The following is a 27,111-nucleotide window of genomic DNA, read 5'->3' on the forward strand; positions in this document are numbered from 1 at the left end:
AGAACAACATTTGGATTGCCTCCTCCACTTCCCTCTTTAGCAACACACTTGCACTTTGGGTCATCACTTTAATAGATTATTGTATGGAACATTTATTAATGACGTATTAACATGATGCCTATTAGAAAGTAAGACACGTTACCATTTATTAATGACTTAATGTTTGTAACTCAAAGTTTGTGATGTCAAAACGTAAGTCAAAGGTATTTTTCACAACTCGGCTGCAGAATTGATACTAACTTGATTATCTCGGTGAATTGAAGTAAATTTCATTGATTAGACAACTGACCAACTCTTTGAGGAAGGTCATGAGATGTGGGTGAAAGCAAGTCAGTGGACGTTGTGTTGAGATATGTAACATTAGTTTTATCATTAACATTTCCAAACATCACTTAAAGATGCTGACTGTCATGATGTTATTTGGGGGGGAAAGCTAATTTTATTTTTTATAAAGAAACAGGGGAAATCTGCTCCCGTTAGTCATCACAAAACAAGACAAAATGATTAAAATAAATGAAAATGCACAATTATGCACATATATACACGTTACCATAAGATACAATTACAAAAATCAGGGAAACCTACTAAAATAAGCCATTATTTTCCAGCACCAATACGTTAAAAGTTACATCCTTCAGTAAATATTAATAAAATTGGACTTTTGGAGCCGCTGAGCCTCCTCCTCTCTGTAATACAGCGAGAAGACCACAGTGGCTGAAATACATGACTGATTTCATTTCAAATCCCTGCCACTTTCTCCTCAGAGCTGGTGAACCAAACATTTCATCTATACAAACCTGCAGGTCTCCCCCAGATACAAACCCTCAGGGAGCGTGATACATCTTTTCTTTGTGACTTTACTAAGGCTACCATTCAATCAAATGCCATTCACTGTGAGAGAAGCCTTCTCCCTCCTGTGTGTGTGTGTGTGTGTGTGTGTGAGAGTGTGTGTGTGTGTCTTTGTGTGTGTGTGTGTGTGTGTGTGTGTGTGTGTGTGTGTGTGTGTGTGTGTGTGTGTGTCAGAAATAACAATCACCAAGACAGCAAAGCAGTATAATCTGTTCTGATTTATTATCAACCTGAATGTTACTTTTCACACAAAATATATAGTTCTCATTGAGGCTCTCAGTATACATTTCAGATAGCACTATATACGGATTCATAAAGTCATTCATTGTCTATACATAGAGGGAATAATCTGTCATGTTGCACAAAATATCACAATATACCAGTGATGGAGGAAAACAAATTCAGCAACAATCCCAATATAAGTTCTGCTTAAATATATATTTATTGTTACTATCGATATATCTAAGTTGATATATTTGTATTACATTTAATATTAACGGAGATGTTCATGTAACAATGTGTAAAATGTATGTGATGAGGAATAAAAAACACTTGATATGTCAAGAATATCAAGAAATATGACCTGTGAGGCTTTTTAAGAATCACAGCAGATGTCTGGACCCCAAATACAACAATACACACAAAAACACACAAAAACACACACACACACACACACACACACACACACAAACACACACACACACACACACACACACACACACACACACTTCAACCTCTGTACATGTGAAACTGAGTATATAGTGGGTTGATTCGGATCACAGAGGAGAAGAAACGTGAAGAGTTTATTTTCAAAACGCTATATGTATCTAACACATCAATTCATTTAGGGGATATAATCTGTACAATATTGTGATTTATTTTTTACAGGCAATAACTTAATTTACTTTACATATTATTATTATTATTATTATTATAATACTAAAAGTACTATAGGTAAGAGCTGTAATAATTAGTTGATTAAAGTTGAGTAAAAATCTATTGGCAACCATTTCATAATCAATTAATCATTATTCTTTTAAACAAAAATGCCAAACATTCTCAGCTTCTCAAATGTGACAATTTACTGTTTTTCTTTGCCATATATGACAGTAAATTGAATATCTTAAGATTTTAGACTGTTAGTCAGACAAAATAAGCAAACTGAAGACATTATAAATGCCATTTTATACAACTTTAACAATTTATCGAGAGAATAATCTGCATATATATATATATATATATATATATATATTAAAATAATGGTTAGTTGCAGCCCCACTATAGTTTGTTTTATATGTGCCAATAGCCATTTTCTAAGCATCTTTATACATTTTTCCAACTGCACATAGCTGATTTTGGAACAAAAATCTTTACTTGACATCACGTAAACAGCTCGTCAGTGGCACTAGAACGGCATGTTCAGGAACTACATCACAGTTATAGAGGACCAGGGTTCATATGACAAAAAGTCTCACAGTAGGAGAGCTGATCTAAGATCCCACATCAGATCAGATCAGGTCCCCTGGTCCTGCCTCGAATCACTAAAACGACACAGATCCCAGATCAACAGTCGTACTGAGGCAAGACTTTTGCGAATATGGATCCAGGTGCGATATCTGGCACGACATTCATAAGTATACAGTATATATAGAGGTTAAGAGGAGGCAGAGACAGAAGAGAGAAACAGAGTGAGGAGAATGAAGGGCAGAGAGAGATGTCAGTCTTGAGTGGGCAGAAAAAAACGGTGCTCAGCGAGAGAGAAGAAGGTGGTGGATGCGATGCCTTCACTGAGGAAGCGCTTTCAGGATGGCGTTCACCTCCTCTGCCACGGCTGTCAGTGCAAACTCAAACTGTTCCTGAGGAGGTGGATGAGGAGGAGGAGGAAGAGGAGGGAAGGATGCAGGGAAAGAAGGAAGGGAAGAAAGTTTTAGTGTGCGTAAAGTGCTCACGAATGCCATATTCAGAATGATTGGCAACTGCTGCCTCCACCCCCTCTTCGTCCCTCTCTCCTGACCGAACCCTGGATGTGTTTGGCCACAGACTGGAGGTGAAGGTGAACCACTCTCTGAGCTTTTAACTCGGAGTGCACCCGCACTCGGCATCGATCCAGCCAGGTGTGTCTTAAAATAAAGCTTTTGAGTCAAGTTGTCTCTCAGCTCTGTATGTGTATGTGTGTATTTGTTTGTGAATCCCACTCATAGTTTTCCCCAAGGAGCACAAAAGGGGGCTGATTGATGTTTGCCCCATGGACCTGGTGTTTTTATATTCCTCTCCTCTCCCCAGGCTGCAGGCCACGGGGTCCTCTCACAGAGAAAAGGTACGTAGGAGTTTGCAGGGAGCAGTCTTTAGATGTGTCAACACATAGCCTGCCATAGTCTGGCCTGAGGATAGGCTAAATCAATACGGAGGAGTCACTGGTGGCTGTGTCTTTTGCTTTGCAGTGGAGATTATCTGGAGTGATTAGGTTTTCTATTTATATGTCTTCTGATGTTGTGACAGAGCCAGAAAATATGTAACTACATCCACCTATAGCTACACCACAGCTATATATGCCGATCTTATCCCAAGATGACTTTAAAGTTCTGTGTGTTAAAAAATATACTTTAAAAAGCAGATATGTGCATGCTGTGCTGTTCACATTCACACCACTGGGGGGGAGATCAATTTCTGCTTGACAGATCAGATATGGATGGTTAGTAAGAAAGAAAAACGGTCACACATGCTTTTATTACTGCATCTCTGACAAAAGCAGTAACCATAAAAAGAAGGGAAATAAATGTTTTCTATTTTTGTGGCGGGGGTCTATCCAAAAATAAAGTGGCAACATCATGAAGGAGGAAAAAAAAACATAATTGGTTGTCCAATCCTTGAAACCTAACTCTAAATTTCATACCTCATTTCAATCTAATTTCTGTGTAGACCCAGCATAAAGCCACAAAGTGGAATCAACAATATTCCAATATAATTTCACTTAGAGTTGTCAGAAAAAAAAGAGAGAGAGTGCTTGAAAAGCTCTCCTGCGCTGAATACAGCAGGGCTGTAAAAGCAGCATTAATGAACCATCTAGGAACACTGGAGTCTATTAGCAAGCAGTTTCCATAAATATGATCACCCACTGCTGCATGAGGTTCACCTTTATTATTATTATTATTCCATCCAATTATAAGAGAGAAACAAAAGAGACTTTCTACCTATTATGTGCATTAGTGGATGAGAGAAAATGCTTTGTTCACACCCTAAACTATCCCCCAAAATAGTGTTGTGAGGTGGAGGGCCCGCTGTGATATCAACTGTTTTCAGTAGCTGCATTTTGTTAGATTAGACAGAAGTGTGACATCTACAGTACTGGACTGGTAACATTTATAAAGATGAAATGGAAATAAAAGATAAAGACAATGTTAAGCAATATATTTAATATTTCATTTATTGTCTGATGGAAATCGACCAAACATTACCTTGGTCTAGCTTCTCAAATGTGAGGATTTGAAGCTTTTCTCTGTTATATATCGTTATAAAATGAATGGTTACTGTTTCCACTATTTTATAGATTAATTTTATAGATTCATTGATAATGAAAATAATCCCTAGTTGTAGGCATAGTTACATGTCTACTTAATTCTCCCTTTGATTCATTTAACAATTGACATCATGTTAGATAAAAACAGTACATTTAACAGGATTAGGATTAATAATGTATGTTTATAATATTTGTTTAAGGGATAGAAATGATGAGAAAATCTTAAATGCTGTGGTTTCATAGACAAAATACGTCTGTTATCTTGGTCAGTCTCTCTGTGTCGTGTGATAAATGTGGAACAGTGAGTTATTTTCTTCCAAGACAATGTTTTTCTAATCCTGCAGCAGTTGTCAATTACCACATCATGTCCCCTGATCCTGCGCACATGAAGTAGACAATCGTTTGTTTGAATGACTGCCCCCCCCCCCACCCCCCCCCCACCTCTCTAACTCAAAGCCGGGGACCTTACCTTTGTCTGGACCATGCCAGCTCTCTGGTCTCTCAAGTGCTCCAGGGTAGCGGCAATATCAATCTCTTTAGCACCTGCAACAGACCAAAAATTGGACTGAGTTCAAAGCAGCAGAGTAATCCAGCTCACATCTGCCAATCTCTCTTTATACTGGGCTCCTTTTGGAACAGCGCAGCGACTGAAAATTATTACATTCATCCCTCGAAAGACTTGGACGAGAGCCACAGACTGTTTCTTGATAAAATATGCAAGAGGATATTTTTGGGGTGTGGGAAATTTGCAATAATGCTTTCAAAAATGGCTCTAAGCAGTGGCTACTCTGCGAGAAACTTGTTAAAAAATTGGTTTAGATTATGTGCAACTATAAAGTTTTCTAAGTGCTTTTTGATACAACAATATCAGTGTGTGCATGTATTTGTGAATCTCAGAATCAACAAACTCTAATTAAAATGATTTATTGCCTTTGCAGAAGACCATACTGATGATTAACCTATGCAACAGTTGCTTGCCTTCAACAGTTATCAGCTGCTGTTGAGTTAAGTCTGTTTTGGCTTCAGAAGTTAGGGATGTTAATCTGCAAATCTTATTCTACTTTCAGATTTATGGATTTCAAGCAGCACGCCAAAGCTCATTTTAGAAAACCACAGAGAGCCTCTGAACTCTCAAGATGTTTTTGAAAGTGAGGCAGAGAAAGGAAGCAAAAGATATAGAGCAAGAGTGAAAATGTATGTTTGTGTGTGTGTGTGTGAGAGAGAGTAAAAAAGAGGGATTTAATGCAGCTGGACTTAGTACTCAAAGTACTCCAGTGCTCCGACAAGACTTTCATGTCTCAGAAGGACTGGATTCCACAGTTAATCTGAAGAGAGGCTCTTCGACTGAAGAAAAAAAGATTTGGACAGTGAGATTATGTTCATTTTATACATTCGATTCTGGAGCAGGAAACAAAAGGTTAAAAAGAGACCAGGTGGCACCTTTCATCACCGTGGACAACAGCGCATTTCTCTCTGAACCAGATGAACTCCACCAGGATGGGTCAGTCTTATTACCGTTTTACAGAAAGTGAAGGGAAGGTCTGCATCAGAGGCGGCCGTCCGCCTAACCTGCTCTGACGGGCTGGGATCGCAGGAGGAGGGCATGCAGAGGGTGAGGGGAAAGGGCAGAGGTCAAAGGGCAGGCTAAACTATGGAGGGCTTTAAGGTGACGTAAGGCAGCCTTTGGAAGAACCCAGCTCCTGTTCAACAATAGATGGCCATATCCAAATGTGTTTGTATATAAAACTTGGATATCTCAAAGAATATGATTACAAAAATACTTGTTCATTTATACAAACTGAGCTTATTCATGTTCAGCTACAACTTCGTTGGAGTAGAGATTCAACTAAAAACAAGAGTTTGCCTTATCACAAGAACCTAAAATTTAGAAAAAAATCAAACCATTCCTGTTTTAGATGTAATAATACACCCACATCACAAAGATCCTTTTTCAAGTTTTATATTTATTTAGACCTGTAGATAATGATTTCTCCAGTAGACGGCCATGACGGCGCCAAGTTACTGTGATTTGTGACCAAATGCAGACTACCTTCCTTGACTGTGCTTTTTGATTATACAATGCTAACAATGGGTCAACTCATAATTGCAGACATTAAAAAAGCACCTGAACCACCAGATTGTTAACATCCTGGAGATCTTTTTTAATGTGAGAAAAACATACACAAAGGGTGAGAATGGGTTGCAAACTATACAGATTAGGTATACTAATAAAATGAACCCATTGTTCCCACTAAATATGGATTTAAACCATTGGAGCAATATTTGAACATTTTGATTTCCCCTATAAACATCCATCTAAATTCATGTTGCTGTTATGATGAAGATGAATATGGCATGACAGTAGCTTAAATAGATAATTACTAATGTGGGTAAAGGTTTCTTTTTCATTTTCCTTTTCTCTTTGTTCCACACTCTCTTCTCCTTCCAGCTCCCTCCACGCCTGCCTCTATCTTTGCTGCCTGTCCAGGCCTTAGTAAAGTCACCCTCTAATGCATCCCCAAGACCCTCTGTGGAAAATGAGAGGCTTTGGCGTTGCCAGGGCAACACTTCAACATGAGCAGAAAGAGTAAAAAGGGAAGCCATTGATCGTTACCTTTAGCCATCCTATTGAGGACCATGTCAATCAGAATGTAAGTCCCACTCCTGCCAGCTCCATCACTGCAGATAGTCAGAGAGATAGAGATGGAGATCATTAAGGTGGCAGAGTGAAGCTTTAATCTCAGAGTGTTTTTCTTATAAAGAAACAAATTGCTCATTTACATCTGCATCTGCTGAGAGACTGTGAAGTATATTTAAACACAAATGAGTCTATGCATACAGATACACACTGCTCCATCTGCTTATAAAATAGAATTTTTAAATAGCAAAAAACAATAATAATCCTTAATATTCTGATTAAAACACCTGAACAGATCTGAATATTTAATGTTCCAATTAATGTGATTATGTAAAACCTTGCTTACACGAGTGCATGTGTGGTCTTGAGACTTGCTCGGCTATTGGGGAGTGGGGAATGGTTTCTGAGGCACACTGGGGACAAAGGCTTTTAAATGAATGCACCTCAGGAGCAGAGGAGAGGTTGAGAGGCCAGGGGCGGTTCGAGAACAGCTTTTGGAGAGCCTTGCTTTTCCATTACTCCAGAGATAGTCTTATGAAAAGCCTCCCTTTGTGCCCGACGGCCATTCAACGGCTCTGCATGTTAATTGCAAACAAGGCGTGCACATCTCTCTAATAAAGGCAAGGCCAATAAAACAGGAGAGCGGCCTGAGCACTAGTGCTTCATTAATCCACTGCTAGACACTCAGTCCGTACAGCTCCCTCAGAGGGAGAGCAGGCTGCCTCCCCCCACGCATGACTTAACAGAATGTGACTATTAAAAGTGGTCAGACAGATACCTGGTGTTTAATACAAACCAATCAAGGCCAGTTAACTAACTCAACCAAATGGGAAATGGAAGTGTCTTTGTGCCACACCATTTCCATAAAGACACAGCCAGTGGAATAAACAGCAGCTCCAGTGCACCAGGATAAAGTAAATGGACTGAGCGGGTTTAAAATAAACAGCCTCTACCCTTCAACACACAGGCCACGACAAATAATCGCTATCCCAATCCAGCAGGGCCAGCCACTGTCACAAGGTTCAAATAGTTATACTTGCCTGCAGTGAACAATTATTGGGCAAGATCGACCCCGGTAGCACTTGTTAACCTTTCTGAAATAAAAAAAGAGAAAATTAGATGTTACTGTAAGCTTGGCAGCAAGTTATCTTCAATGCACAGGCTGTTAAATCATACTCTGGAAACAAGGTTGATTATTTGTGCTGAATAATAACAATAATTAAAGCAAGTGTGACTCATAAGGGACTTCTGTGCTTCTGTGGTCTGGATGAAATTAATGACAGCAACAATCAAAAGTACAAACAGAACCCTGAGAGATGCACCCTCCTGTCAATCAATCACTTTAATTTGAGGATGGAGAAATGAATCAGTCTCGCACCACGTGAATAAATTGAGCATCATTTCAAACAGCATTTTTGTGACATGTGGGTGATAGATGTGGTGGTGTGATGTTGTGATTGCCGACCGCCGACGCATTAACCCCAGCCAATTATGAATGTTATACACCACAGGCACGGTGAAGGCCAACAAGCCTTTTTACACCCCACTGTTGCCATGGAAACTGACTACACAGAGAGCTTCCGCATCTTTCCATTTCCCTCGTTTTTTACCTTTCAGCGATAAAATTACAAATAAATGTCTGAATGTCTCATCATATTTCTAGTTATCTGCCGTTTTATGTTACTTTTCAAAATCACTACTACTTATAGATATTATTATTATTATTATTATTATTATTATAGATTATTAGTAACATGTAAATAAAACAATAAATGTAACATAAATCACACGCATGAATATACTATAATATACAATAATGTGTCAATCTGCAGTTACTACTTCTACTAAAGTACTTTTACTACTACTTACAGTAATAATACTGTGTTGTAGCCTATAATTACATAGCTAAATATACTAAAATATATTATATCTATAAAAATGTGGTATATGAAATACTGCTCGTTTGTGCAAGATTTAACTCTGGTATGTATTTCCATTTTCATTGTTTCTCTGTTGATTTAACCTCAGTTTTTGTATTTGTATGTTGTATTTGTGAAGGTTTCTATGCATTTGGACATTAAGAACTACAACCGTGAACTGCATTTTCCACGTGCACTTGCATTCCAAAGCACAGGTGTGCCCTATTTGATGTCATTATGAGCTTTGAGCTTGGCTTCATCATTTAAATACATGCATTGAACATATCTAAATATTAAAATGTTATAAAACTTATATTTTAAGCAATCCACTGCTTATTTTGCAGAAGGAATTTTTTCTTTTTGGTATCTTTTGTGTATATTGCATTAATTTTTTGTTTGTACATCAAAATGACATTACATCAAATGTATGTATTTTACATTTTAGGTATATATATAGAAAAAATCTGAATATGTCCTCAGTTAAAGAGCATACAGAGATAATTGGTGGTAGGAGTTCCCATGCAAGCCAGAGGAAGGAGCAGTGAGAGGAGGAGAGGGGAGACAGAGAGTCAGGAGTGAGAGAAAGACAGTTTGTGCACAGGCCTGGCTGAGGAGACACAGTTTCCAATGATCACTTTTGTGACTATGCAACTGGGCTCATATTACTAGCTGCAACATCACAAAAATGACACTGGCAACCGCAAAATACCAAGTTGGCCGAAACCGTGAAAACCGTAAGTGTACTGTACATCTCGTGGATATGAGACCTCTGAATCACACAATCAGAGAGTTTATATTCCCAATAACCTATAGCAGCATTAATGGAGATGCATCAAGGTAATCTAGTCGTAGGGGAGACATTGACAGCAACACAGCTCAAACCTGCACACCAATATCATAAATAAATGTAACTGACTGCAAGCTACACCCGGTTTAATTTGAAAAAAAAAAAAAAAGAAAAAAAAATCAGCATCGACTCACTGCACATCCCGCTTTTTTTGGCTCTCATCTGCATTACAAACCAGAGGGAAAGACTTCCATCCACAAATCAGATGCATCTTTTCTCATTTGGAGGGATTTTCCTATCCCTCTGGGTTCTCCCAGAGGAGCTATTGCTGCTCTTCTGCCAGAACACATTATATGGAGAACAGAGTGAGGTTATTCAGTCACTAGCTTTCTCCCTCTCCCATGTTTTTAGTGAGACAGCTTTCATTTAATTGGGTGTGTGAATTAGTTTTTTTTTTCTTCTTTTCTTTTCTTCCCAAGCCAAGCCAGGCAGTGCGGGGCTGTTAATTTGCTGCATCACATGTACCGAAGGGAGGTGAGGGAAATAGGCCCAGGATGAAAGGGATAGTACAGAAACACAGTCCTTATTAGAACAACCGTTCTCTAGGACACCAAAAGGCAGAGGGGCAAAAGGGAGACGGACCAGAAAGGCGCTGACAGAATACAGAATATAAGGGAAGATGATTAAGAACAAGCTCAGGATAAAGGCTAGTTGTAAAGGTGGAAATCTGCTGAGCGCCAGTGTCTGAGGCCAACCAGTAGGATCTTCACTCTACCTGCGGAAGTCTAAAAGGGTCCTGGCCGAGTTGGGGATCCCGCGGTCCATCCAGGACAGGAAGTGGAACTGCGTGACGGTGCGTGTCTCGTTTGTCTGCAGGTTCTTCAGGTAGAAGCTCCGCACCAGGAAGTCCTCACACCAGATGTGCTCCGACACCAAGTTCACCTGCATATAGAAAGAGAATATGCAAAGGATGACATTCAGTTAATTAATTACAGCTTCTTACAGCAATCTTAAATAGGAATGCATTCATAACACACACGCTTTAAAGGTTTTGGTTTCCCTACCTAACCATTTATTTTGTTGTTTCATCCTGTTCACAGACACACAAGTATTTTTGTTTAGAAAGAAACTGTGAGGAGGAAGGCAGACATTTTCTCTTACAGGATTTTCAGTTTACGTGTACCTTTGTTGAAGACAAATGATTCCAGCTGTCATTAAAATTAGTTAATTTGTTAAAAAGGGTTTACACAGTAATCAAAGTGATAACTGTTCTTTTCAGAATTTGTATTGGGGTAGCTTTGTGCAGTGAAATGAGGTGTAATTAAGTTAGATACCAATGAATGTAAGAATAATTTCTTCATTGTGAATGTCTTTATGCTTCAGTGTTGAACAAAGACCAGAGGCATTGTTGTTATGAACAATTTAAGACATGAATATCCACTCAGTGGCCACAGTAAAATGTAATGCAATTCAATACAACAGCTCAGCCATAAATTCTACCTTTACAAAAATAATAACAATAATGTTCAGTTTTGAATGACGCTGTCAGAGAGGTGTTAATTTAACTTATATGTTTATTATTGAGGTTGTAGTTTGAAGTGGTGCACTGGTGTTACTCATTTACTGGGAAGAATATTTGAAATACATATCAATAGTACAACACCACCATTGTATATGTTTTTATACCTTTTTTGGGTCTCCATTCTAGACTCCACACCTGATTAGCCAGTTTAAAGTGGGAAGGTGGGCTTTCATATGAGTGCAATAGAAGTTGGTGGAGTCTTATAAATAAATGGACTGTTTGAAGACCAGCATTAATACAAAGATTCAGAGATTTCTTTTTTGAGAGTCATACTAAAGTTTTGGGATATCGGCCCCTGAGATTTTTGCCACCATGGCAATAAAATTAGCGGTGAATAATTTCCGTTTGTGGTGCGCAAAGTTAATAAAAATTACATATGTACAATTTTTGTATAATTTAGTTAGTCTTATTTATCTCTATTTTATGGTGTGTCAATCTTCCTAAGACATTCTGCTCTTCAAAGGAGCTATATTTGATATAAATTCATTAACTTACTGCAGGGTCCTTACTACTCACCAGCTTTTATAGGGACTATTTTATTTGGTAGGAAGTAGTTTTGCTGTAAACTGTTCACAGTAAAGTCTGTTTGTAACTTGTGCTTAATCTCTCACTGACGTACCTCGTAGATGTGGTAGACATCAGAGCCTTCGTCAGGCCAGTAGGGATGACACTGCTTCACTCCATTTTCAGATAGCGGGGTCAGCATGATGACGACGACACAGCCACTCTCCCACACCATCTACACACCAGACGAAGACGACGTCAGACATCCCTCAAACACATCCAAACACAACAAACCTTTCATAATCATCTGTATGACATTACTGTAGCAGTAATATGGAGCTGAATTGTGCCACTAGGAGCAGCATATTGCACATTAGCATTACATGACACCCTTGATTAGAGCTAAATTGATTTCTTAATCTTGGTCCAGGAAGTATGAATAAATGTCACCTCTCCACGTGCGACAAATGATAAATGTTGAGTCAAACAGCAGGAGGTCTCTCAGTCGTCTGAGTGAGATCACAACATCTACTGAGCTGCTGCTCCATTTCATCTTATCACAATCTAATGTGTCCTTGGGAAAAAAATACAGGCCCATGGCAGCCATTAAGAAAATGAGGAGGTAACACGTCTTTTATGATTGCTATAAAAACACAATGGCCTTGACTATACACTAATCACAAGCTTCTGTGATCCAGCCCAGTGGACACATTACACGGCAACTGTGCCAACTGTGCCAGGATGTGATGAGATTAGGCAAGGTGATAATGTGGGGGAATATTATCCATTTAGTCTTGTAAGGTTTGGCAAATATTTGTAGGTAGTGAGGAAAAGGTGTATTTTCCATCTTCAGCTAGTAAAGTGCTTTATGCTAAACAATTTCTAGGCTCCAAAAAACATACACCTACTATGCATCATTGTTATAGATACAAAAAAAAAATCTGAAAATGACCAAAGTTGCTGCTCTGTGAACTCATTGGCTTTTGTTGCATTGAATTCTGAGGAGAAGTGAGCAGGAAAGCAAGGCCCAGCAGAGCTAAGGTAATAGTCGGGAAGGGAGGGAGGGGAGCTGGATGGGGGAGTGAAGGATGAAGGGATGGAGGAATGAGGAGTGGAGGATTAGAGCAGAGCGCTTTTCAGAGCGCTGCCTGGGGCTGGTGTGGATTAGATAGGACAGAGCAAAAAGATTTGCCTCCTGCATGGTCCATTTGCATGAGAGTGCCAGTGTTTCCCCTGTTTGTTTACTTTTAATGGGATGAAAGAGTGTTTTTTTTATCCTGCCACAACCCAAGATTTACCATATTGAATAATGAATGGCTAGTTATTATTTACAGACACAGAACTTATGTTCATTGTGTCAGTCAATCTGTGTCTAATTTTCCATCACTTTCTGCTTAATTGGAAAATATTTAGTGTTGAGTTCATGGCTAAATAGCCAATTTTTATTAGATAATGGATAAGTATTTATTCACCTGGCACAGAAAAAAAACAAATAACCTAATTGACTAAAAGATAATTATCAACTGCTTCATTTGAGGTACTTTCAAATTTACAAATTAAATACAGGAAACAGGGCAGCTTTTATTCCTATTTGAGCTGATGTTGTCAATTAAGGTACACTTTTTAGATAATAGTTACTGACTCTTTTTCTTTTTTATCAATGTAAACACCATGTGAGGACAGAGCTTGTAAGCATGTTTGTTTTTTGGGTTTAAAAAGTGAATTTACAACAAAAACTACATTACTTTTGGTGTGCAGAACAAAACCAGACCAGACTAAACTTGGCGTTACCACCCTCCCCCGGTCACAAAAGGGGGCCATCGTCTGCCCTAACACAAAGTCAGCACTATCATAATGATTCCAAACGAGTATCCATTACACACTACAAGACGCAGAGTGCAGGGCCAGCTGGTCTGCCAGGATTTATGCTTCACACTTCTACATCCTGGTCACGGCGAGCAGAGTTTCTTCACCATATGGAGGTGATGGGCCCACTAATTACGACAGCGCTGTCCTATTAACACATGAGAACGCCATTTGGCAACCATGCATCATTTAAGACATACCTTCACACAAGACGACATGTTTTACAATAGCCTATATCTGGTGATTAATGGCAGGTTTGTCTGACATTTATGGATAAGGGTAGGAATGCAAATAGCATGGAGAAAAAATGCAAATATGATATGGGGGGTTTGCAGGTTTCTAGTACATATTCGGCTAGTGACATTGTTTTATTGATAAATAAGAACAGTAGAAGCACCAGTTGGTGGTCTGTCATGTCATTTTTTCAAAAAACAAACAATTATTCTTTATCTTACCTCTATTTGAAGGATTATCATAACCTGGGAACCGGACAAATATGTGAGCTCATGTTTTATTTGCTCTGGCACATACATCTGGTTCCTCTCCTTATTCAGACAGATTTCCAGCCAACCATGCCCTGGTTGGGTCAATCACAGCCGTTTATATCATATGGAGCGGGTTCAATATGATAACTGACAACTTGTGGACCCTTCCCACTTTTTGCAAAATACGATGACGTCATTTTCGGCTTGCGCACCCTTGCGCCGGGTTGCGTCCAAAGGCATTTTGGTCTCTGGCTGTTGATAACGCCCCTTGGAAATAAAAAAATAACTGCTAGGTTCCAGACTAACTGTCAGGCGATGTCAGGTTAGTAATCAGGCTCCAAGTTTGGGAACTTGGGATGTTAATAGGAAGTATAATGTTGCCATGGATTCAGTGAGTTAGGCTGTGGGCTACAACTTGAATCCTGTTTTTTTGTTTTTGCCTACATTTGTTTACATTTTGGCAAATTGGAACCATGATAAGTATGCTGAATTAGCTATTAGCATTACCTGTTTGTAATGTAGCCATAGATGTACAGACAACTATCACTGGATTACTTTGATACTGAAGAAAACTTGTGAAAATGTGATGGAGTTATGAGGAGTGTCTTTTTTTATGATTACCAAATGGATTTATAGAAGTTTGTTTGCCATGGACTTGGGGATAATGATATCCTCTGAAACTGTGAGTCACACTGAATCTAAAAAATATGTGTATCATGTCTCTGAGTTATGACTCAGCGAAGCAGTGCCATTTTTGATGCAACTTGCAGTAATCAGATGATCAGGGTTAATAATTTGCTTGTGATAAATATTCTATTTCTGGTTATGTGGACTAGAAGATACAGAAAATACAATAAGACAATGAAGGAATACATTTTCATCCAGATGATTAAGAGTCTTTGAGGATTCAGATTTTTCAGAACAGCTGTAAGTGATGTTAAACAACCTTCTGGGTTTTTGAAGATAGAAAGGAACTTGAGTGTAATGGTAGCACATGAGAGGCACAGACTGGGGCTATATTATTTCATTGATCCCACTTTGAGAAATTCAACCATTGCTTCAACACTAAAGAAATAGTAATCTAGACACTCTTGGACCAAGAAGAACACATCAAACAATCACACATGAATTGGTATGTCACACAAAACCATCTCTGTGGTGGTTCTTCCAAACCCTCATCTTTACAGAACCAAAACAGTAAAAGATGAAAAACCACCATGAATGAAGATGAGTTTTACCTGCCAGAAGTCCGCCACGGTGGAAAAAAGTGGGCCCTGCGAGGCAATGTAAGTAGGGTTGCGAGGGTCATGGTCCATCTGGAAGAGAGGGAGCAGAGTGTTTGAGCAGGGACTGGCGGATGAAACCATACAGTCTGGGTAAAAGACTCCCATCAAAGACTCCATTTGGATTGAGGAATGAGAGCAGAAAACATTTGCTTCTGATGTCTTCTTTCTCTTCATTCATTGATTCCTTTACTTCCTCTCTCTCCTCAAGATCTAACTGTTTTTAATGGGTGTCATAAGACTAACTTAAAATATAAAGAAAACTATGCACTATCTTTGGTAAACTGTGAACATAACACAGTACTATGCTAGATAAGCTATACACACATTTGGTTGGGTGGAAGGTTGGGTTTGTATGCCTTTCAGTTGTGTTTTTGTGAAAACATGTTAAAGATCAGTCTTTTCAAACATTATGTTTGCATAAATAGACTGAAACCCTGTCTGTGCTTTCTATCTGATTAAAGTTCCAGCCCTTCCAACTCTTTGACTATTCAACATAAACTTTCATTTTTATTACCTTCAATTACTTTATTATGTCATCATTCAGGAATGTTTTTACTTCTGATTTAGTTAAGTCATGTACAGGCTTCTCTACAATGTCATCATACGAAAGACATCAAGAAATGGCTCAATTTCTGTCTTGCTTTGACGTGTTTCTGCATGAAACATGATAGAGTGGTGGGACTTTAAAGCCTGCAGGCTGTTGATGTGAGGGAGATGAGTGTTCAGGTGGGACATATGACATGGGGGACTTGATTTGAGGGATGTGATTGAGACTTGATTGAGTAGGTGTTGGCTGGCTCGCCCCCCAAAATCAATGATCACATTTATATTGAATGGAATTGTTATGCACACCCTCGAGTGCGAGATGCATCAGTGGAAAGATGTTGACATATTTTGCAGGAAAATAAATGAATGGGTATATATCAATGCATTTTTGATGTATAGTTGGCATTATAATGATAGATGACACACCCAAACAGTGCTGCATTTTTGTAAGTATAGGGATACATTTAATATTATTTAGAGTAGACCTACCAAGGATAGTCTTATATGAGCAAAATGTAATAAGTAAGCCACAGGGTCGTACTCAATTGCTTTTTAATGTTGTTTTTTTTTGCTGAAGAACAACTTGTCAAGGACACTGAAACATGAGCTCAAAAGTCTAGTCATCTAGTTTCCCATTTAATGTCTCTTTGACTGATTTGTCAAGCTCACGGACTTCATGGCTTTAATATTACCATAATGATTTTTCTCTCCTCATGTTCAATAACCTCAACAACAGGATTGATTCTTAATGCAACAGCTGATAAAACTGAACATACAACTTTAGCCCAAAATTGTGTCTGTTCATGTCTTTATGTCTGTTTGTAATGTCATTTTATTTCATTATGGTGGATTAAAAATGTCAAATTGTTTTATCTTTTTAATCTTCTTCCACGCTGGATTTAATTACAAGTTGGGCTCTCAGACTATTGTTGGTGTTCTTAAAGTGTTCAGGAGTACTGTACTGTAAATTGTTTTATTGTGGAGATTTTTTTGAGCATTTGACAGTGAAATTTTGAAATGGTGTAGATTCAGATTTGATCAGGTACAGATTTGATCATATCTATGTTTTTTATGATTTATAGACACAGTATTTGAATCAAGTGTCTATGAGATGTCAGGCAGGATGTTATTTTTTACTGTGGGTATTAGAGAGGGCAGAAGTGAAACATGAATGACTTACAATGTTCTTTAAATACACTTACATAAGGGCTGAAAGAAATGTGAAAATTTGTCTGCCTTTCTATAGAATAAATTTCACAAAAGGACACATAAATGCAGGAAACATTATGTTCATTACCAATTATTATACTTCAATTAGGTATAATGTTCGTAATGTTCAATTTTCTTTTCATGCTTCCTGGTTAAAATTCCTCTCATGGATTTGTAAAAAAAAAAAAAAAAAAAAAAAAAAAAAGAATCTCCCCCACCGAAATGAAAGGTGGTGCCGAATGCTAGTGCTGCCACTCCGTTTAGCCAATCTCAAGGACACAGACATGCTGTAGCTGTGTGTTGACTTCCCTGCATGAATACTAAAGCGCAAACATGAAAGAGCTGTCCTGCATTTCAGCTGTCCTCCCATTGCCATTGTGGGAAGAAGATAGACTACAACGAAAAAGCAAAGAAGTGCTCTTTGGTTTGAAGTAAAATAGCTTGCACTGAAATAGCTCGCACAAATATCTGTTCCTGGAGAAACGTTTCAACTTTCAACACCTTGCTGCAGCGCTTTGATTCTGCGTTTATGTAAGATAGAGAGCACGAAAAGCTAAATGCCAGCTCGAGCTCATCCCAGAAAGTTTGAAAACAAAAGCATGGAGAACAGGTGGTGAAATGGAAAAGAAACCGCACAGCGTTTGACTTTGTGAAAACAGACAGACAAGACAAAGACAACCAGGTTTTGACCACATTTTGTGTCACTGCACATTCCTTCTAAACATTCCTCCTGCTAATGATGCCGTACATCTGGGAGTGCTTGCATCATTTGTGGTCAAGCATTAATCATTATTAATATTATTATTATAATCAGCCTTTTCCTTTGTGCATGTCACCCTCTGCTTTGCAGGGAGCTCAGATCACTCCTTTCCTTTGCCTCTCTGACCCCTGATTCCCAGAAAGAAGCGACAGATTATTTACTCGTAGGCCACTGCCCCTGAAGCTAATGAGGAGGAAGAAGCTGCATTGACAGACATAATTATCACAGTTTTGCTGGGCTCAGCCAGGGGTCCCTTTTGTGGTGTAATTACTGTCCTTTTATCCACACACCACTGCATCCGCCATTACTTCACCCATCTTCAACATCCGTTTGTCTTTTGAGATTCTTTTCTTTTTCAACTGCACCAAAACAGTCTTGGATGAGTTAACTTTATAGCATTTTTCTGATCCAGCAATCTGATTTTTAGCCAACTTCTTTCCCTGATTGATTAACTTTATTACAATATTCTGTAAGAAGGCAAATGTGGCAATGTTAAATAAGCTAAAAAAAACTCTATGAATATGCCATTAGAAAACATGGAGGAATACATGTTTGTTTCTGAAGAGTAATAGGCTTTTAGTTCAGCTGTGTGTGTGCCCCCCTCATCTATCTCCTCTGAAAGTTTTGGCACTGTATTTGAAATGCATAGATTCCTGTTCCCTTTGATGGAATCCCTTTTCAGCAGCCTCAGGGGAAATCATGACTGGCAATGTTTTGGGGGAAAAAAACCTTAGACCTCTCCAACACTGAGTTATTTCTGGATTTGTGTGTGTGTGGGGGGGACATTTATTTAGTCAAAAATAATGTATAATTCTTGAAAAAAGGGGTATCTTCAGGGAGCGGCCATTTTGAAAGCAGTGAAAGTCGCAGTGTGATTCAACAAGACACACCGAATCCACTGAGGCTCTCAACATGAAGAACAAAGTTTTAAAAAAGATCAATGCACTTGGATCGATGAAGTCCTTTGAAACTTCTTTTATCTTGAAGTAAAATCCAACCACAACAGGTACTTCTGGTACCAAAAAAGGCCTTGGAGACACAGACATTATCCACAACATATAATGTATAAGCAATACTCACTATGGGACTTGCATTGATGTAATCTGAGTTGCCATGGTTATTCTCCGCTTTCAAGGTGATCCTGGAATGATCATCTGTAATAAAGAAGTGTAATTCATCAACATACGTATCCACTGTTTTTCATCCCCACACAATAACAACATCATATTGAGTAGCAACAGAAAAATATGTAAGTAAAAAAGGCTGCAGGGACTGCAATTTCACCAGACTTTCATCATACACACACACTGTTCTGAAGTCCTGAATTGCTTCACCTTCAGTAAGGAATGTTCCAAGTGAAATAATAATAAAATATCTTAAGAAGTCTGTAAGCTGTAAGCCTTAAAATCCTCTTTTTCCTAAACAAGTGAAACTGTTAAAAGATTCAGATAATATGTTTCCAGTGAACTTAAATCCACCTCGGTAGTCCTCCTAAACACATCTGCTTTAAATGAATGCCCCTGAAAACTTGGCCTCAAATGTTTTTCTCAAGTTCTTGACTGAATAAGCAGAAATCTTTAGGCATTATTTATGATAATTAATATGAGTTTAAGAGTCAAAAACTCTGTATGTGGACTGTAAAAAAGATCTTCCACTTCCTCCAACTGTACAAAAGTAAAGCAAAAATAGCCCAGATTTGTGCACCACCATCTTGAAATCTTGGAGCCAGAGTCTGCGCAATAGTGATTGGGCAGTGGAGCCACAGTATCGAGGTCCTGCCATGCCCCCCTTTGGTGAGACCTTTGGCAGAAAATGCTATGTTCTTGTAGATCCCCATTATTCATAGGAAAAGGCTGATTCATGGATGTATAAAGAGCTGATTGAGGAAATTTTGAGGAAAAAAGGTTGTGACTAAAAAAAGATAAAGCAATTGACTGTTTGCTAAGCCTCGCCTCCCTAGTACTGTTGCTACGCCTGTAAAGCTTTCCATTCTCAATGCAGTTACAATAATAATGCAGTTACAATAATAATGCCGGCAGATTTACCACTCAAAATTTGCGGTCTACATTTCATACAGAAGTAAACAAACATTTCTCATTTCTAGCCAACAACCGTTGATTTTGAACTTTCATTAGCTGATTTTATCAGCTGTAGCTAGCTCGAGTAAGCTAATAGGCTACTAATGCTAAAATTCCGTGATTGGTTGAAAACTCAGTCTCAGGCAGACTTTTAAATGTTTCCAGCTGACTAAAAATGAGAAACTTGTAATGGAATCTCAAATACTGTATGGCTACAAAATATCATGCTAAAATACTGAGGCTAAAACTACATGTCTCCTGCAAAAGTGTCCTCATAGAATAGAGACCCCACATTGTTAATGTATTTTAGGGTATATAAATGGATACATAGACAGATGGACTTTATTGAGCTAGCTAGCCCCAGTATAGAGTATTTTTTACTAAACTTTAAACTCTCTTACTGATATACTAGAATCCTGGTTCCCATGCCGTCAATGTTCTAGTCCAAAACAGGTATTTTTCTAATGTAATCTGTAACCCCCACATACTAATAATTATATAACAAACGTTAATAATATAGTTAATGGTAATAGTTAATAGTTAATAATATGAATGATAATAGTTATATAATAGTTACATAGTTAGAACGCATTTCTTACCACAATGACAGAACTTTACTGGGTTTCAAAATATAAAATAAAAAAACAATACTAAGACTGATTATGTGTTTGGAAACATATTTTTACAGTGTAGTTTTGCCTTGTTTTCTCAAATGGTTTTATGTAGTTCTTTGAACACATCAACAAGGATGGAGCTGCTTGTACATGGTAGGGACATTCTCACAGCAAAAAACAAAACAAAAAATTGGATGGACTTCTGAATGGACTCACATACAACCACGGCGTCTGAGCGGTTCTTCTTGGAGCTCTGCTCACCCTGCCCGACACTGCAGGCACCGGGCTCTGCCTGGTAGGAGCACAGGGCCTCCCACTCACGCTCCAGACGGTTCTTGTTCTTCAAGTGGTCCTCCATGTATGACTAGAGGAAAACAAACACCACCTTAGCCCCCATTTCAAACACCAAGCCAGAACCATGCAAACTGAATTTATCTTAAAATGTGGCTGTAAAAAGACATTTTGTGTTTGTTTTTACAGCAAATTTGGATAAATTAAATGAGACACAAATTATCTTCACCACAGCATTGCATTGTATTTTCTTCACCATGAGTCAAACAATAAATAAAGTGGAGCAAAACACTAAACCCTTAACATTAAAGCTATGATCAGGTGTCATGGAGCATTATTGTTCTATAAGCTGCTGTATAGCATAACAACTGGGTGAGGAGGAGGCTGCAGAAGATCTAGGTGGGGAAGATTTGCTAATGTTTGTCTTTGTGCATTTTGCGTTGTGTTTTGACCGAGAGAGAAAACATCATGCACAATTAAGACACCTGAAAGGTTGGTCTGCATTAGAAAATACTTCAGGGGTGTTTCAATCACGTCCCTCACTGCTTGCACAGCCACTGATAAGATTGTCTGCATTTAAGCCGTCGCTTGGAGAAGACAAAATTGAATTCACTAGAGAGACAAAGATGGAAAAAGAGAAGGGGGAAGGGCAGAGACCCTCTGTTTCTGTGTGTGTGTGTGTGTGTGTGTGTGTGTGTGTGTGTGTGTGTGTGTGTGTCTTAGGGAGCTTAGAGGCTGTAGCTGGCAAGACGATTTTTTGTAACGTAGCGCCGTGTTTTGCTTCCTCTCCTGTATCATGGCTTCCCTCCCAATGGGGTTAAATGGTTTTGTCCGCTATTGTGTGAGGCAGAAGATTACAGACTCATAAACTGATGTCAGGGATCAGCTGGCTAATACAATGAAAGTGATACCCAGATGTGCTGGGTTTTTATCCCATATTCAAGGCAGTATAGGTAGGCTGGGCAGAGAGGTGACACTCCATTGTTACATCCCACATATTCACTCCTGTCTGTCAAATGGGAAATCCAAGTCTTTGCAGGATATATACAATTCCTACATAGATAACAATCACAAATAAGCTTGTCCAACACATAATAGGCAATTACCTTTTGATGGCTTATGAATTCAGACATCTCCTGAATGCATGCAAAGGCTATTAGGTGACTTATAAGAACATTACAAATCCTACAGACAATGAAAATCAAAGTTTATTGTTCGATACGGTACCAAATGTGACACTTAAAGATCTTAAAGGCCATACATTTTGTTTTGTTTGTTTGTCTTTATTATCTATACCCTGTAAAGCGACTTTGAGTTTGTGAAAAGCGCTATATAAATTCAATTTATTATTATTATTATTATTGTTATTATTATTATACTGAGAACGGAAAAAGCAACTCTCGCAGCTGCATTATGAGAGCACACAACAGCACAATGTGTTCTATCTGAACCATTAATGACATAAAGGGATATTACTGAAATATTACTGTAGATGTCTGCTGTTATACTTTGATCCATCCCTGGTTGAACTTTTAATGTTATGCATGCAAAAAAACCAATTATGAAAACAAAAACAAAAAAATCAAGTTAATGTCAATTCTAATAGCAGCCAACACACATATTTATTTGCATGTGTGCTGTTGTGCATCACCTACACAAACACAGAGCTGTCTTCCCAGGAAAATGACAGCATGCCATTATGGCCACTTGACAGAGCCTGTCACCACTATGCTCTTGTCACCCTGCACAAGTACTCTCGGCTTTCCAGCCTGACAGCATCCCACCTCCCCTACCAATATTACATCTCCATGTACTTGATAAATCCACTCTGAATTGCCTCCCATTCTATTCAAACGATGCCCTGAATCGATTGCATTCCAAATTCATATTTTAGCAGCTTAATGCAATGCAGCCAGCAGGCCCTTATCAAGCCCTCCGGTTCCTAGGGGGAGGCAGTGGACCTTGGCGTATTCCAGAGACAGGGTAACGAAGGTTTAGTGAATGGGGGGATTATGTCTGCCAATCAGAGGGTTGGGATGGGAGGCCTGGGTGTCAGGGAAACAATGTCTAATCCTTCCTAAGCAGTCTCCTCGGCAGCAGAGGGTGCTGGGTGAAATCAGGATGAAGGGACAACCAGGGGAGCCAGACACAACAGGTAACACATCACTGTCAAGCTCCGCTGTCAAATTAAAACGAACAATACTGGTAACAGTTTGTACAGGGAGCTTTATGATATGATAAACAGCAGCGAGAGGTGAAGAAAACGGTATTAATATATATGTTTTTGTGTGCTAGCTAATAATAGCTAAATAAAACGAACACATTTGTATGTGTTTAATGGGACAGCAAATTGTTCTTTTGCTGATAAACTTAATTTAAAATTGTAAGAGTAAAGGCCACTGAGGGCAGAACATGTCGCATGAGTCATAGGCTATTTTATTTTCCTTTTGAGCAAATAATTTATCATTTAAAAGAAATAGAACAATAACCACTCATCATAATGATAAAAGAGCCTCAAGCGACACAATTATTGATTTTTTCTTTTTTAGAGAGGTGATTAAGCAAAGGGAACGTTACAGCAACCACAACTGCATCAACATTTTGACCCTGTTTCTGGACAGTAGGAGAGCTAGATGGACAGAGGGTTTTTTGTTTCACATGCTTGTCAGGGAAAAACAGGTTTACTGAGTGTAAAGTGCTGTCCATGGTGCTGAAAGGACTGCAGCAATAAACACAAAAATACAGCCACATCTCATGCACCCATGTTACATCTGGTAATCATGTTTAAGGTTTTTAATCATTAAGTAGGTAATATTTGCATGCACCATACTGCAGCTGAAAAAGGCAAAAGAGAGAAGATAGAAAATGTAAGATAGCAGAGGTGTGATGCCCTGATGACTCAGCACACAGAGGCATCCAATTTCACTTTTGAAGTGAAGTCGCTATGCAAGACTTTTTAAGTCTTGAGGGGGGCAGAATGATGGGGCGCAACATCGTAGTTCATATTGGTTGTGTGTGTGTGTGTGTGTGTGTGTGTGTGTGTGTGTGTGTGTGTGTGTGTGTGTGTGTGTGTGTGTGTGTGTGTGTGTGTGTGTGCGTGTGAGATCGGGCCTAAAAAAAAGGACCTCCAGCATATGTGCTTTGGAAAGCCGGGTATTCATCATCATCCTTCTCTACACGGTGTGAGCTCCAAAGAGTGAGAGAGGGGAGATGAGAGGAGAGGAAAGCTGAGATGGAAAAATATAGGTCTGAGATCAGTGATAACAAGGCAATCTCACACATGGTTTGATGTGAGATGGCGGTGGAATTTTAAAGAATGTTTAAAGAAGAAACCCTATAGGACATCTCCCTGTCAATCATGGCATGAAAGAGAGGTAAAGGTCCCTGAGTGTTTTACCTTTCTACATTGCAATGCCCGAGTTGAAAAAGCTAGGGCTAATAATAACAGCTCCTAGAAATGATTCACAGTGTCTCTTTTGTTATTGCAGGGCTAAATGCTTTTCTATTGTCAATGTTTTCAAAAGAGGCTTCACAAACAAGCCTTGACGAGTGCAACAAAACCCATCTATTACCACAAATACAAGGCATTACTCAGATTCACTCTCATTCATTATAGCCTCCCAATATAAATGCTAGACATGCAGTGTGATGAATGCTCTCTCCATTAATGGAAACACTGCAAGGCATCTATCCATCTCTTTTATCAAGCTTGTCTCAAATGAATGAAGCGAAAGTTGTGCAAAATTAAAACAATCCATTGTGTTTGTGGAAGCGTTGGCAACCAAAAGCTTTTTCAACCAAAAAAAAAAAAAAATCTCTAAAACATCCAAATGATAATAATGATATTTCAGTTTTGTTTTGCTCTCATGCAAAACAATGTCTGCCTTATTTTGCTGCAGCAGTAAGAGAGACGAAGGGGGTAAAAGATGAAAATGACACAGAGGAGAGACACAGGACAGAATGATAAAGAGAGAAAATGACTCAGTAAAGGAACAATTTTGAGGGGAAAAAATTAAGACAACAGTGCTGAGATAAAGCAAGAGGGAGCAAACAGCAGGACGAGTGATGGGGAAAAAAGATAACAGGGTTCTGAAGGGAATGAGGTGAGAGAGGGATGAAAAATAGACACATCCAAGCAGATAAACAGAGATAAATCAAGGTGTTGGTTTTCAGCACAGGGTCTAGCATATTCATAGGCACAGGGAGTTTTAAAAGCAAACACTATAATGTATGCTCACATGAAACATCTCAATAGCCTATTCCTGTACATCTGTGACGTACCAAAGGCCCTTACAGATGATCTCAAGTATCCCTACATCGACATCACCTGTCAGGTTCCTAATGTGTTCATTTGAATTGATTTTAAAGTGGATGTTGTTTAAAGCAGTTTATCGTAACAATATTTTTACATAAAGTTGAACTGTCAGTGTTTAGGTCAGTTCAGTCAGTCAAGTACTTTGTACACGCATTTGTACTACACCACTTCGAGTAACAGAAGGGTTAATGTTATTTCAACCATTTATCCATTACTTTTAGCTTTTTATTTCACCATTTATCCATAACTTGTAGCCAAGTATTATCCATCACTTTAAGCTGACTATTCAACCTTTTTTTTCCCAATTGCTTTTAGCAAACTAGTGCACCTGTGTATGCATTACTTTTGGCTATTTTGACCGTATATCCATTACGTCTAACTGACTATTCAACCTTTTTTTCCTATTGCTTTTAGCTAAGTATCTTAACTGTTTATATATTACCTTTAGCAAACTGTTTCAGCTTTTCTTCCTAAATTATTTTCACGCACTCTTAATTGCAACAGGTGGTGTACAGATGTTATAGCTGACTGAATATGTGGATATATGTGTTTTAGTTCAATCAAATCAAATTTATATATATTTTTAAATTCATTTAGCAAATCCACAATCCACATAGCCCATGGCAACATAAGTACCTCTTGGGGTGTGAGTTCCCCTGGTTGGGAATCACAGATGTAGATATATGATCTTGTACACTGGCCTGAACCTAATGCATTCTCCTCTAAACCCACACTGACAGGTTAAGTGCATAGTCAGTGAGACATGATGCTGTGGTTTGTTTAGTTGTAAAATCTCATGCTAAGAACCACAAAACATCTCTGAGGGCTTGACAACAAACCGCACTTAAACCAACTTCCTCACTCACTACTTTTCCCACCACATGTGCAGCACGTTCCTTACCAGTATCATGTGACCAGTGGAGATGTCCATGTTGGATGGCACTGGCTCTTCGCACCAGGAGGAGGTGCTGCTGCGGGTTGATGGGCTGGCTGCGGGGCCATCGCTAAACTGGGACGAGACGCTGTTGAGCCGTGAGTGGCGCAGGGTCTCCGGTCGCTCAACACGCTCCGACGTCCTGATTGCCATACGCTGGCGACACAGCTCCTGGGGATTACAGGAGAGAATAGTGAAGCACTGATCATCAAAAATGCATTTTTTTCCAGAGTCCTTGCAAGGTTTCATGTATTTATCTTCTTTTCAAGCACATAACAATAGTTTTATGTAGGTTATGTGCTTATCCTTGCTGTTAGGGGCTGAGTTTTGTAAATGCACATCCTGTATCTCGGCTGACTTGATCTGTCCTCACTTGCCTGTAGATTAATGGCTTATCCTCATGGATTATGGAGCTTATACTAATTATGTCAAAAATACATGGTTGAGGAACCCTACACGATTTACAGAATAAATTCAGTCAGTCACACCTGGCTGCCACACAGAGACTGTGTTCATTGTTTAAGAATGGATCTTTTAGTTGTTAAAAAAAAGTGAGTTTTTAAAGTAAGATCCTGCAAAAAATCACCATATTGCAGAGTCAAGCTATGAAGCAAAAACGACTTTCTTTAAAAAGAAGAATTTGGATAATTTTTTGCTAAGATAGGAGAATGTGAAAATCTATCCATCAATCAAATAGGAGTTCCACAGTGAGTGTATATAACCAAAAAAAACAAAAGGAATGCATTTGCAAAATCATAAAGTATAATTTTCTTTACTTTGATTGATATTTCCTGGTTTCTGAGACTTGCTAAAAGGGCCACTGCTACCAAGATTACACTTCTACCAATGACTCAGCTTTTCTCCCATCATGCCTCAGTGTAGAAACCGTGCATCAAAAATTCAGACTAGGCAATATCTACTCTAGTATATA

The 27,111-nt window shown here is 38.7% G+C and overlaps 1 protein-coding gene across 1 annotated transcript in view; it reads right to left on the reverse strand.

The window, feature by feature from the left end:
• Nucleotides 1-1,049: 1,049 nt before the first annotated feature.
• Nucleotides 1,050-27,111, reverse strand: part of ptprn2 (protein tyrosine phosphatase receptor type N2) — a 125,786-nt gene continuing 99,724 nt past the window's right edge. Inside the window, exons 13-22 of the mRNA XM_031292882.2 lie at nucleotides 26,148-26,351; nucleotides 20,857-21,004; nucleotides 19,029-19,102; nucleotides 15,386-15,463; nucleotides 11,912-12,031; nucleotides 10,486-10,652; nucleotides 8,045-8,098; nucleotides 6,981-7,045; nucleotides 4,836-4,909; nucleotides 1,050-2,705 (exon numbers count right to left, since the gene is read on the reverse strand). Coding sequence (XP_031148742.1) covers nucleotides 2,634-2,705; nucleotides 4,836-4,909; nucleotides 6,981-7,045; nucleotides 8,045-8,098; nucleotides 10,486-10,652; nucleotides 11,912-12,031; nucleotides 15,386-15,463; nucleotides 19,029-19,102; nucleotides 20,857-21,004; nucleotides 26,148-26,351 — 1,056 coding nt within the window. The 3' untranslated portion in view covers nucleotides 1,050-2,633. The remainder of the gene's footprint in view (nucleotides 2,706-4,835; nucleotides 4,910-6,980; nucleotides 7,046-8,044; nucleotides 8,099-10,485; nucleotides 10,653-11,911; nucleotides 12,032-15,385; nucleotides 15,464-19,028; nucleotides 19,103-20,856; nucleotides 21,005-26,147; nucleotides 26,352-27,111) is intronic.

The sequence above is a fragment of the Sander lucioperca genome, chromosome 23, assembly GCF_008315115.2.
Source record: "Sander lucioperca isolate FBNREF2018 chromosome 23, SLUC_FBN_1.2, whole genome shotgun sequence".
Classification (NCBI taxonomy): domain Eukaryota; kingdom Metazoa; phylum Chordata; class Actinopteri; order Perciformes; family Percidae; genus Sander; species Sander lucioperca.